The sequence below is a fragment of the Scyliorhinus torazame genome, chromosome 3 (assembly GCF_047496885.1).
Source record: "Scyliorhinus torazame isolate Kashiwa2021f chromosome 3, sScyTor2.1, whole genome shotgun sequence".
In the NCBI taxonomy this organism is placed as follows: domain Eukaryota; kingdom Metazoa; phylum Chordata; class Chondrichthyes; order Carcharhiniformes; family Scyliorhinidae; genus Scyliorhinus; species Scyliorhinus torazame.
In genome coordinates, this window is record NC_092709.1 from 221,424,754 (window position 1) to 221,438,507 (window position 13,754).

General features: G+C 44.4%; 1 protein-coding gene across 9 annotated transcripts in view; it reads left to right on the forward strand.

Moving 5' to 3' along the window:
* fat1a (FAT atypical cadherin 1a) overlaps positions 1–13,754 on the forward strand; it is a 289,367-nt gene that overhangs the window by 261,140 nt on the left and 14,473 nt on the right. For all 9 annotated transcript variants that reach the window (XR_011940244.1, XM_072496899.1, XM_072496891.1 and 6 more), the window contains 4 exons: positions 7,461–7,614; positions 9,136–9,246; positions 9,339–9,967; positions 11,122–11,259. Coding sequence is in view for 8 of the 9 variants with exons in the window: in XM_072496899.1 (XP_072353000.1) it covers positions 7,461–7,614; positions 9,136–9,246; positions 9,339–9,967; positions 11,122–11,259 (1,032 nt within the window). In the remaining variant the exon portion in view is untranslated. The remainder of the gene's footprint in view (positions 1–7,460; positions 7,615–9,135; positions 9,247–9,338; positions 9,968–11,121; positions 11,260–13,754) is intronic.

The window sequence follows — 13,754 nt, forward strand, 5'->3', positions numbered from 1 at the left end:
GCGATTAGGGGTTTTTCACAGTAACTTTATTGCAGTGTTAATGTAAGCCTACTTGTGACACTAGTCAAGATTAATATTGTTAGACTTAACTAACCTCTCCTCCTTAAAACATCCCTCCATAACCAGGATCAATGTTGTGAACCTTCTCTGCACTGCCTCCAATGCCAGTGTACCTTTCCTTCGATAAGGGGAACAAAATATTCACAGTATTCCAGGTGTGGTCCAACTTGAGCCTTGTATAGTTTTAGCATGACTTCTCTATTTTTATACTCCATTCCCTTTGAAATAAAGGCCAGCATTCCATTTACTTTCCCAATTTACTTTCCCTGCTGAACTTGCATGCTGGCTTTTTGTGATTAATGCATGACATCTATGACCCTCAAATCCCTCTGTGCTGCAATTATCTGCAGTCTTTCATTTAAATAATAATTTAAATAATATCAATTAAATAATAAATCCAAGAAGAAAACAACGCTGATATCGCTCGTGAAACTTCAGTTTGCGGATGACATCGCCATCTCTACTCTCTCAGAAGAGAATCTCCAAGCCTTGCTTGACACCTTTGCGAAAGCATACCAAAGAATCTGTATCGGCCTCAACCTCAAGAAGACGCGAGTCCATTACCAACCCTCCGCAGGGCAAGATCCGGTCCCTCCCTCCATCAAGATCAATGGAAAAACCCTACCAAACGTGGAATATTTCCCATACCTGGAGATCCATCTCTCTTCTAAGGCTGACATTGATGTGGAGATCCAACATCGTATCCAATCCGCGAGGTCCTCCTTCAGACGCCTAAGGATGAGAGCCTTTGACGACCGCGACTTCTGTGCTGAAACTAAGATCCTTACATCTCTTCTATATGGCTCAGAAACTTGGACTACATTCAGTCGCCACCACAAGGCTCTGTAGAGGTACCATCAATGCTCTCTGAGACGGATTCTCTGCTTCAGCTGAGAGCGCAGGTATACTAATATTAGTGTATTTGAAGGAACCAAGCACAGCAGCATCGAGGCCATGGTCATCCGAAAGCAATTCCGCTGTGTTGGCCATGTGCTAGACTGTGCGTAGCGACCTTTGCCCAGCTCAAGGAAGGCTTCCAAACTAGAGGAGGATAAAAGAAGTGCTCCCTGAACACTTACCTCAAGAAATGCAATGTAGACTTCAATGCTTGGGAAACCTTTGCTCAGATGAGACCTACTTGGCGGAACTTCCTGATTGAAGGGACACAATTCCTCGAGGACACCCGAGGGCAAGAGAAGGCCGGGAAAAGGACCCTGAGAAAGGAATACCAGTGAGCTAGAGTACAAGGACCAATCCCATTTCCCAGAAATACCTGCCAAGTGCGCGGTTGAAGATGCGGCTCGTGGATTAGGCTCATCAGCCATGCAAGAACCCAATGACCAATAACATGGAGTTTCTTAGGTGCACAATCAGACTTGTTAGCAAGCGATCGCCAATGAAAAATAATATTCAACTCGTTCAGTCTTTATACCAAAGTGCATAATTTCATATTTTCCTACATTATATTCTGCCAGGTTTTTGCCCACTCACCTAACCTGTCTACATCCTTCTGTAGACTCTGTGTCATCCTCACCACTTGCCTTCCCACCTATTTGTGTGTCATCTGCAAACTTGGCAATAGGACATTCACTTTCCTTGTCCAAGTCATTAATATATATTGTAAATAATTGTGACCCCACCACTGATCCCTGTGGTATTCCACTAGGTACAGGTTGCCGTCCTGAAAATGCCCCTCTTATCCCAACTCTCTGTGTTCTATCAGTGAGCCAGTCCTCTATCCATGTTAATGTACTACCTTTGTACTAATAATGTACTTATTAAGTAACCTTTTTTACGGCACCTTATTGAATGCTTTTTGGAAATCCAAGTATATTACATCTACTGGTTCCCCTTTATCTATCATGCCCGTTACCACCTCAAACAATTCTAATAAATTTGTCATACATGATTCCCCTTTCACGAAGCCATGACTCCGCTTGATTGTGTTATGCATTTCTAAATGCTCTGTTATTACATCCATATAATGGACACCAGTATTTTCCCAATGACAGAGTTAAGCTAACTGGCCGTTAGTTACCTATTTTTGTCTCCCTCCCCTCTTGAATAAAGGTGTTACAGTGGTAGTTTTCCAATCCTCTGGATTTTTTCCAGAATCTAAGGATTCTTGACCAATTACCACCAATGCATCCACTATTTCTGTTGCTACTTCCTTTAATTTCCTGGGATGCAACCCATCAGATCCAGGGAACTAAACGGCCTTTAGCCTCATTAGTTAGTATTTATTTCCTCCCCCCTTCTGCCCTTGATTATTTAGTATTTTTGGAATGTTATTAGTGTTTTTCACTGTGAAGACTAACGCAAATTATTTGTTTAATTCCTCTGCTATTTCCTGGTTCTCCATTATTATTTCCCCAGTCTCATTTTCTAAGGGGCCTATGTTCACTTTGGCTTCTCTCTTCCTTTTTATATATTTTAAGAAGATCTTCCTCTCTGTTTTTATATTACTTTTATATTTTTATATTACTCTATTAAGAACATCATTCACAATACAACTACCATGATGCTCCTTTCGATATTTTATTACAAGGCATTAAAACTTAACCGCCAAGAATGTTTTAGCAGACTTTCGGTTGCGGCTATGCCTAGGTAGGTCACACGTTCGGCAGCTCCCACCGGGAACGGACGTTTGGGTTCTTTAGAGGGGCCCCAACGGCAATTGTTCGACGGTTTCCAGTGTGGGAAGGTGACAGCAAGGTCCCCCCGACAATATATGGATTGGACCAGGAGTGGAGTGGCTAAAAAAAGTGGTGCAGCGAAAAGTGCGAGGGAGGAAAAGCAAGATGGCGGCGGGTGGAGACCAGGCAGCGTGGTCGCAGGAGCAGCAGGAGTTTCTTAAACGCTGCTTTGAGGAGCTGAAGACAGAAATGCTGGCGCCAATGAAAGCGGCGATTGAAAAGCTTGTGGAGACCCAGAAGGCCCCAGGGGCGGCGATCCGGGAGGTACGGCAAAAAGTCTCGGCGATGGAGGACAAGATCTTGGGCCTGGCGGTGAAGGTGGAGGCGCACGAGACGCTGCACAAGAGGTGGGCGGATGCCGGGGCATATATGAGCACGATGCTCAATTCGCTGATGGGCGCGGAAGCTTTCCCGAGGCCCCTGGAGCTGGAGGGGGCTCATCTGGTCTTGGCGAGGAGACCCAAAGCCAGCGAGCCGCCAAGGGCCGTAGTGATGAGGTTCCACCGCTTTGTGGACAGAGAGTGTGTCCTGAGATGGGCCAAAAAAGAGCGGAGCAGCAAGTGGGAGAACACGGAGATCCAAATTTATCAGGACTGGAGTGCGGAGGTGACTAAGAAGAGGGCTGGTTTCAACCGGGCTAAGGCGGTGCTCCATCGGAAGGGGGTGAAGTTCGGGATGCTGCAGCCAGCGCGACTGTGGGTCATGTTCCAAGATCGGCATCATTATTTTGAAACGCCTGATGAGGCATGGAACTTTATACAGACTGAAAAGCTGGACTCAATTTGAGGGTTTGTCGTGGGGGGGGGGGGATGTTTACTGTGTTTACCGCGTTTGGGGAATGTTCTTTGTTCTTTTTGTTTGGGTGCTGGGTGGGGATGGGTGAATGGATTTGATGTGGGGACTGTGGGAGAGTGTGGGCGTCGGTGTTGGTGGGGCAGGGCCCCCACGGAGGAGGAGGGGAGTGGAGGCCCGGGGATGGGGAGTTGGGGGTAAGGCCGTAAAAAGGAGCTGCGCTAGAGGGTGCGGGGCCAGCTCAGGGAAGCGCGGGCTTTTTCCCGCGCTAAGGAAGGATGGGGGTGGGGCAGTGCCCGGGGGGAAGGGCTGTGCTGGAGAGGAGTGCACACTGACGGCCAAGGGGTGGGGAAATTCTCTCACTGGGGGGTCGATGGAATGGCGGGAGAGGCCGGGGTCAGCAGGAGTCAGCTGACTTACGGGAGTGTTATGGGGGGAGCAAAATGGCTAGATGAAGATCTAGCGGGGGAGGGGGGGGGTGAATTTGGGTTGTTGCTGCATTGGCCAAAAGAGCTGGAAGTAGGAGAGGTGGCTGGGGTCTGCCGCCTGGGGGACCGGAGAGTGCGGGAGGCGCGGGCACGTGGCTGGCCTAGGAACGGAGATGGCTAGTGGGCAGGGGGGGGGGGTGGCGGCCAGCCCCCCGATCCGGCTGATAACTTGGAATGTGAGGAGCCTGAACGGGCCGGTCAAGAGGGCCCGGGTGTTCGCACACTTAAAGGGACTGAAGGCAGACGTGGTTATGCTCCAGGAGACACATCTGAAGGTGGCAATGAGGTTAGGCTGAGAAAGGGATGGGTAGGGCAGGTCTTTCATTCAGGGCTGGATGCGAAGAACAGTGGGGTTGCAATACTGGTGGGGAAGCGGGTGTCGTTCGAGGCACTGAATATCGTAGTGGATAATGGAGGTCGATATGTGATGGTGAGTGGTAGGTTGCAGGGGATGCGGGTGGTACTGGTGAACGTATGTGCTCCCAATTGGGATGATGCCGGATTTATGAAACGCATGCTGGGTCGGATCCCGGATCTGGAGGTAGGAAGCTTGATAATAGGGGGGGACTTCAACACGATGCTGGACCCAGCACTGGACTGCTCCAGGTTCAGGACGGGTAAGAGGCCAGCTGCGGCCAAGGTGCTCGGGGTTTGTGGACCAGATGGGGGGAATGGATCCATGGAGGTTTGCTAGGCCGCTGGCCAGGGAATTTTCCTTCTTTTCCCACGTCCATAGAACCTACTCCCAGATAGATTTTTTCAGTTTGAGTAGGACGCTAATCCCGAAAGTGGAGGGAACGGAATATTCGGCCATAGCCATCTCGGACCCGCATTGGGTGGAGCTGGAGTTGGGGGAGGAGAGGGATCAGCGCCCGCTGTGGCACCTCGATGTGGGACTGTTGGCGGATGAGGGGGTGTGCGGGCGGGTGCGAGGGTATATTGAAAGATATTTGGAGGCCAACGACAACGGGGTAGCCTGGGAGGCGTTGAAGGCGGTGGTCAGGGGAGAGTTGATCTCCATTAGGGCCCACAGGGAGAAGAGAGTGGGGAGGGAGAGGGAGAGGTTGGTAGGGGAGATTCTAAGGGTGGACAGGAGGTATGCAGAGGCACCCGAGGTATTTAAGGACTTCTATGGGGATCTGTACAGGTCTGAGCCCCCCGCGGGGGACGAGGGGATGAGACGATTCCTAGATCAGGTGAGGTTCCCGAGGGTGGAGGAGGGGGACGTGGCTGGTTTGGGGGTGCCGATTGGACTGGAGGAGCTGGTAAAAGAATTGGGGAGCATGCAGGCGGGGAAGGCCCCAGGGCCGGATGGGTTCCCGGTTGAATTCTACAGGAAATACGTGGACCTGCTGGGTCCGTTGCTAGTGAGGACTTTTAATAAGGCGAGGGAGGAATGTCCTTGCCCCCGACAATGTCCAGGGCGCTGATCTCTTTGATCTTGAAACGGGACAAGGATCCATTGCAATGTGGGTCGTATAGACCGATCTCGCTCCTCAATATGGACGCTAGGTTGCTGGCGAAGGTGCTGGCTACGAGAATTGAGGACTGTGTCCCAGGGGTGATTCATGAGGACCAGACGGGATTTGTGAAGGGTAGGCAGCTAAACACACATGTGCGGAGGCTCCTCAATGTGATTATGATGCCTCAGTGGAGGGGGAAGCGAAGGTAGTGGCTGCTATGGCCGCGGAGAAGGACTTTGATCGGGTGGAGTGGGAGTATCTTTGGGAAGTGTTGTGGAGGTTTGGGTTCGGGGAGGGGTTCAATAGTTGGGTCAGGCTGCTATATAGAGCCCCAGTGGCGAGTGTGGCTACGAACCGGCGGAGGTCGGAGTACTTTCGGCTGTACTGGGGGACGAGGCAAGGATGCCCCTTATCCCCCTTGTTGTTCGCACTGGCAATTGAGCCATTGGCTATGGCACTGAGGGAGTCCAGGAAATGGAGGGGACTGGTCCGGGGGGGAGAGGAGCACCAGGTGTCACTGTATGCCGATGACCTGTTGTTGTATGTGGTAGATCCAGTGGAGGGGATGGCGGAGGTCATGCGGATCCTTAGGGAGTTTGGGGCCTTTTCGGGGTATAAACTTAACGTAGGGAAGAGTGAGCTCTTTGTGGTGCATTCAGGGGACCAGGGAAGGGGGATAGACGAGTTACCGCTGAAGAGGGCGGAAAGGAGCTTTCGGTACCTAGGGATCCAAGTAGCTAGGAGTTGGGGGGCACTGCACAAACTCAATTTGACGTGGTTGGTGGAGCAGATGGAGGAGGATTTTATAAGATGGGATATGCTGCCACTCTCACTAGCGGGTAGGGTGCAGTCAGTCAAAATGACTGTCCTCCCGAGGTTCCTCTTTGTGTTCCAGTGCCTTCCCATTATGATCCCCAAGACCTTTTTCAAACGGGTAAGCAGGAGCAACATGGGATTTGTGTGGGCGAATAAGACCCCGAGGGTGAAGAGGGTGTTTCTGGAGCGTAGCAGGGACAGGGGGGTGCTGGCGCTGCCGAATTTGTGTGGCTATTTTTGGGCAGCCAATGTGGCGATGATCCGTAAGTGGGTAATGGAGTGAGAGGGGGCGGCGTGGAAGAGGATTTTGCTATTATGAAAAGATGCGAAGCCCCCTAGTGTGGAAGCTTGGATCAATGACATGGCAGGGTTCATCAAGCTGGAGAGGATAAAGTTTGCCTTGCGAGGGTATGTGCAGGAGTCCCTCAGGCGGTGGCAACCGTTCCTAGACTATCTCGCAGAGCGTTAGGAGGAGGTCAGCAGCAGCAGCCCAAGGGCGGAGGGGTGGGGGGGTTCTTTTGGGGTGGCGTTTGGGTGAGGCTGGGTTTTCTTTGTCCCTATTAGTGTTTTTAAATGTTATATGGGGGGTTATTGTATATGGGGGAAATCCAATGTATAATTTCTGATTGTTGTGTTCTGGTTTCTTGTTTCTTCTTTTTGTAGGGTGGGGGGGAGTTTTGTTGAAAATTTGTTGAAAAATAAATATATATTTTTTTTAAAGAAAGTTTTAGCACTGTTAATGTTACTGTTCTCCACCACACTGTCACAATAAAAAGTATGGACCATCAACTAGTCTCTATGAAAGTATTAAATATAGCAATCCATAATTTTAAAGTGTATTTCTTCATTGATGACAGTTGCATGCATTTGATTTTAGTTGAGCAAAATATTAGCAGACTTAATTTTATCAAAGGGGATAGATTACTTAAAATTCACATGAGTCACTAACTTCCTCGCCATATTTTAAGATGGTAAGGCTGTTGGCAACTGTCTCTTATGACTTGATTTTAACTTAAAAAAGTGTGCTGTCAAAATTGTTGTTCTATTCTGAATACTGTATTTATTACAGTTTTACTATTGGTAGTTCTATTAATTCCTTATTTGTCTTTAGTCACTGCATTTTACATGAACTTCTATTTTTACAGGTTACTTTTGTAAATGTACTTCTCTGTTCATGGGTATTCATTGTGATGTTGCAGTCAATCCTTGTGCCTCTAACCCATGTCTATATGGTGGAACTTGCATTCCAGTGAATGATGATTATATCTGCCAATGTAGAGGACAGTACACAGGACAAAGGTTAGTTTTTCTGTCACATTCTGGACATAATTTTAATTGAAATCGTAAATTGGATAAGATAGCGTGTTAAACTGTATAAATTGGTACATATTTTCCTGACGTTTGTATTACTTGAAGTTTGTTAAAAATATGTTACGGAGATTGAAAGCACATTCTTTGTACCTTCTTGGAGGCTGTCATCTAACTTTTAAGTTGTTGTGATTATATTTATTACTTTGAAGCTGGGGTAATGATAACAGAATTTTATGCATCGTTTTGGCAAACAAAAAGTATTCCTATATCTTTGATCTGTAGAACTGTAGTTAGTCTAATTGTATCTTGAAAATAGTTCATTTGTACAACTTTTCAAATCCAGATTATGTTCATAGAATCATAGAATTTACAGTGCAGAAGGAGACCATTCGGCCTATTGAGTCTGCACCGGCCCCTGAAAGAACACCCTACTTAAGCCCACACCTCCACCCCACTCCAACCCCACCCAACATTTGGACACTAAGGGGCAATTTAGCATGACCAATCCACCTAACCTGCACATCTTTGGACTGTGGAAGGAAACCGGAACACCTGGAGGAAACCCACATACACAGGGGGAGAAAGTGCAACCTCTACACAGTCACCCGAAGCCGGAATTGAACCCGGTCCCTGGAGCTGTGAGGCAGCAGTGCGAGCCACTGTGCCACCGTGTTGTGGAAAATTTGTTTTTACTGTTTGCACTTTGACTCTTTCCAATGTTTTAGTAGTAAACCCCTGCCCATATTGGAAAGTACTAAGTTAAACTTGAATCGTATCTATTAGTACAATAAATCTTCTTCAAACAGTGGGATTTAAATGTGTGATGATGGATGCTCATCTTTACTGGTAAAAGGAATTATTTAACTGGAATGATTGGTAAATTTGAATAAAATACAGTAAAATGGAAAGCAATTGGTGAACAGTCCCTACCCCTTACGTTCTATCCATTTGAAACATCAATTTTTCTAAGCACACACAGCTTTTTCACATCCTCCAGGAATAATTTTTATTTCTGAACAGTATTCATCATATGCTTTCAGATAAGATATATTGCAATTTCACAATGTATATTTCCCTTTGAATGATGTGTTATAAATGTACACATTTAATATTTTAGCAATATGCTCAGAATTCCTAGTATGAAAATGTGTTTGGTGTTTTATCTTTAGCAAAATCATGAATGTATCCTTTATAAATAGCGTTACAGTGTAGTGTATCACAAGTATTGCACAAACGACATACTCTTTATTTCCTGTTGAACTATGACTTTCCGATGGGGAATAAAATTCAACATTGCAGGCAGAATCTTCAATGAAATGGAAGATCAGGCAGGATGGATAATGGAAGTTGATCCACCATTGTACGCTTTGAGCCTTGGCCAAAGTTGAATTTCATTCCCTTGAGCATCGATTTGGTTTCAACCTGTCCCCAAAAACTGAAAATTAATTAGTTGCCATGTGCTTCTTATGAACTATGGCAATTTTGTAATTTTATCTGTAACAATTTTAGGTGTCAGATGGGTCCATACTGCAAAGATAATCCTTGTAAAAATAATGGCAGATGTATCGATAGCCTTGATGGTCCTGTTTGTGAGTGTGAACAAGGTTACCGTGGAGAAAGGTTTGTAATTTCCATACCTGCACCTTCAGATGAACATTTTTTCCAGTATTCTTCTTCTAAGGAATTTAACTTCTCCATTTACTTTATCCTAGATGCTTGGCTGATATTGATGAATGTCATGAAAGTCCATGTTTCAACCAAGGCAGGTGTGAAAACACATATGGATCCTTCATTTGCAACTGTACCCATGGTTTTATTGGAAAGTTTTGTGCCGATACAGTTGTTAACAAATATGTATCTACACCCTGGAACATTGGTCTCGAAGAAGTTATTGGAATCATAGTCTTTGTAGCATCCATATTCATCCTTGTTTTAGTCTTTGTTGTCTTCCGCAAGAAGATTTGTAAAAAGAAGCATCGTAATGATACTGGTGAGAAACGTAAAGGAGGTTCGACATCATTCTTGCAAAAGAACTACTTTGATTCTAAAATTAGTAAAACCATCTATTCAGATATTCCACCACAGGTGCCTGTTCGTCCAATCTCTTATACTCCCAGTATACCAAGTGACTCTAGAAACAACCTTGACCGAAACTCTTTTGAAGGATCAGCTATACCAGAACATCCAGAGTTCAGCACCTTCAACCCCGACTCCATGCACGGCCATCGGAAAACTGTGGCTGTGTGCAGCGTTGCTCCAAACCTACCTCCTCCGCCTCCATCCAACTCTCCTTCCGACTGTGATTCCATACAAAAACCTAGTTGGGACTATGATTATGATGGTGAGTATTTTAACATAGTCATTATGATTCACACCATGTAAATCACCCATTTCCAACCCCCCCCCCCTCCCCGTTTACCACATACAGTTTCTAGCCAAGACAAGCAGATGATCTTCTACCATACCTTTCCATTCACAACATTCCAATATTGCATTTATATTGCTGGTTTGCTGCTGTCTGCTTTTGGCCATAAACCAGAAATATAAGCAGAGTGGCACCACCAACACTTGAGATTGTGACTAAATGAGATTGTTTCAGTGAACATTGTGGGCAGCATAAAACATAAAATGAATTTGGCATCTCATTGATTGAGGCAGCTGTATTAGTTGTGGCAGAACTTATCCATGCGTATCAGAGAAGTGACTTGGGGAGGGGGTAGGCATCGAAGAAGTCTACTATCTGTGTGGCCAACGGGGCTTTCTTCAGTGGCATCAGTGAAGGTGCTGCAAAGGTAGTGGTCCCATAGCCACAGGGACTTACACAAATGCAAACAAATTTCTCCCCCGTATTTTCATTGCACAATTCAGACTGCTGAAGAAAGCACTCTACAATAAAAATTAATCAATTTATGCCCAAGACCAGGAATTGATATTAGACAGAACTACTTCCTGAAACTGACATAAAGGCACTTTAACGGATTACTGCTCTGACTTATTTGCCTATTTAGTTTAACACTTATCTGTCTTCCCCTTCCCTGCAATGTGAACATCTATTTCATGATGTTGGATGCAGATGATGTGGGGAAATTCTAACATAAATCATATTTACAAATTCTGTTGGCACATAATTTAATGTGAGCACCCAACTAAAGCCAGTTATCTTAAAAGGAGCTTTATGCCTGCGTTTATGATCAAATGCCGTTTTTGCTGCTCCAGCAGCCGGTGAGTTAAAAAACAATAAGCAGCCTATAACTTGATGAAGGTATTCTACTTTTGTGTGGTTGCAGTTGCATGCAAAGTATTTACTGGTCTAACATATCATTTGCTATACAAATAGACATGTTTGACTTTTTAAACTTGTTTTCTTTCCCCCTGCAAGTACAGATTTAAAATCCACTCATTCAAGCTTTCTACTTTGTTAGCTGCTGAAAGCACAAATGATTTATCTGATTTTCATATTTTAAAAATAACTCCTCAATTTTGTTCACTTCATAGCTAAAGTGGTAGATCTCGATCCCTGTCTATCAAAGAAACCTCTCGAGGACAATGCTTGTCATCCTTTCAACACCCGTGGAAGCATCTCCGAAGTGCAGTCGCTTAGCTCTTTCCAGTCTGAATCATGTGATGACAACGGTAAGAATTTCAGACATCAAGATCTATATTGTCACGTACTGTTACCAGTTTGTCTCTTCTAGAGCACACTAGATTCTTACTGGAATTCAAAACATATATATTTTTGGCAGTTCTGCAAAGCAGTCATCAGAAGACAAACTTACACAATTCCCTGCAATTAATAGCTGACGTTTCATTGGCTCTTTTGTTATTAGTCATATTAAATCTGCTAAAAATCTGAGTATTGCATACTGAAAACATATACTAATGCAGTGACTTCCAACTTCATTGTAACCTTTGAATGTCACTGTATTTCTGTAAAAATGTTTTGGGGTTATTGTTGAATATCACTTTGCTGAGGTTTTAGTTCCCATCTGGGTCAGGCCTGAGTGAGAACAGGATTTAACGAGTATTCAGTTGCAAATTCGATTACATCAGTAATGGAGGAAGTTAGTGAGAGAAATGGGATTCTCTGATATTGATTGATAGCTTCACAGTTGCTTATTGATTTCCAATGAAAGCAAGAGTGTGAAAAAAAAACCTTGTAGAGTTACCTGATTTAATATTGCTTGACTTTTAGGAGTCGATAACTCTTGACTGCTAATTTCAGCAAAAAGGTTGACAGAGATAAAATGTGATGTAATGTAGCTGTGGTGCATTTGACACTGCTCTGTGAATTCTTACTCCTTTCACTAAAACAAATGATAATGAGGTCGTTGATGAACTTGTTTAGCATTTTACCATTGTTCAACCTCCAGGAATTACTGTGCTTTATTGAAATAAAAGCCGTAACTATGACAGCAGTTAATACTAAAAAGAAGCATATGGAGGAGGGAGCTCTTAAATTAGCAGCTCAAAAACCCAGCAGTTGCCTGTGCGAGCTCTATTAATTATAACTGAGCTAAGTTGTAATATCCTACTGTGTATATGTTCACACATTGTATTATTAGTTGTGTTATTATTAAATTTACACTAGAAACTAATGTATAATTTTGGAAACCATGTTGTGAACACTGAAGTGAATGGACCTTAAGGCTTCATCGAGTATCGGAATATCAAAATTGTGACTTCATAAAGCCTGGGTGAAAAATGTTGAGAATGATAGAAGCCCATCATGCCCGTGCCAGAATACATTAGCTTGTAAATTGAAGGTTCATTTCAAGAATAAAATCTAATCATCCGCATGGTAGTGATCAAACTCAAGAATCCCCTTTGCATTTCCCAAGGATTATGGTGTGGAAATTGAATTTTGCAATAGTGAATTGGCAGCCCCTTTTACACCTCGCCCAATTTTCTTTTACATTACCTGTCCACTTTGCAGTGCTGCGTTTTAAGTGGCTTATATCACACAAACAATGATGGCCTGAATTTGTGCCTGGTTTTCCTGATCTACTGCCAGAATATTGCTATTTCTTCAAAGGTTCCAACAAAGACGTTCCAAATAGATATCGTTAAAAACATGTTCAGTGTGACTGTGATTTTAGAGGCTGAGAAATAAAGTTGATGAAATTTGTCCTACGACAGTTCCAAGGCTGGTTCAAAATTGAGCCTGGGGCCACATTGACATTTCATGCATACTTTATGGTGCTTGTTACATTTTCACAGGGAGCTCGCAATTGCAAATGCTGAATATCTGGCAGCTTACCTTGTCAGAAACCTGCCAAAGATAAATCCCATGTGGGGGATTGGAATGGGCATTGGGAGAGGGTGGGCCCTGCACAGCTGAGTACAATAGCTAGAGTTGGGGGAGTACTTCTCCTTCTCCTGGTTCCAGGGCAAGATGTTTTAAAAACATCTTACAATTCGTTAACAATCAAAGGGATCAAAATCAAAGTTTCTGAGCTGGACAGTCCCAGCTCCTGTTCCATTCATCGTAAACTAGTTTCACAGAGCAGCTTTTCAAATTTAACGGCATGAGTGTCAACAATGGAACCCATGGAGGGCAGTAGGATGAAGATTAAGAGAGTTTGAAACATCTTAGGAGGCATGGTGGAGTGAGGCCAAGCAGAAATGGATACACAAAGATGGAAATTTCAAATTTGAAGCTTTGGAGGATTGTGACCCAGTATAGGTCAATCAGAACAGGATAGATGGACGAGAAGAATTAAGTGTGGCAGCAGACTTTTTGATGAGCTATACATTCTTGATCAGCTTCTTGTCCTTCCCCATCTATAAAGATTAGAGTGATTAGAATATTAGCTAATTCTGGAAGATTGCAACCAATGTATCCATTATCTCCACATTCAATTATTTTAAGACCCTAGGATACAGGTCATAAGGTCCAGGTGACTTTTCGGCCTTTAGTTCCATTAGTTTTTCGAGTACCTTTTTTCCAGTGGTAATTGTTTTAAGTACCCCTCCCCTTTCCCTTGATTTTTTTGCTACTTTAGAGTGCTTTTTGTGCCTTCCGCTCTGAAGACATGTTCAAAATTCAATGTCTCTGCCCAGTCACATACTCCAAGAAATCAATGTTTACTTTAGCTGCCCTCTTCCTTTTTATTTACTTGTAGAAGTTC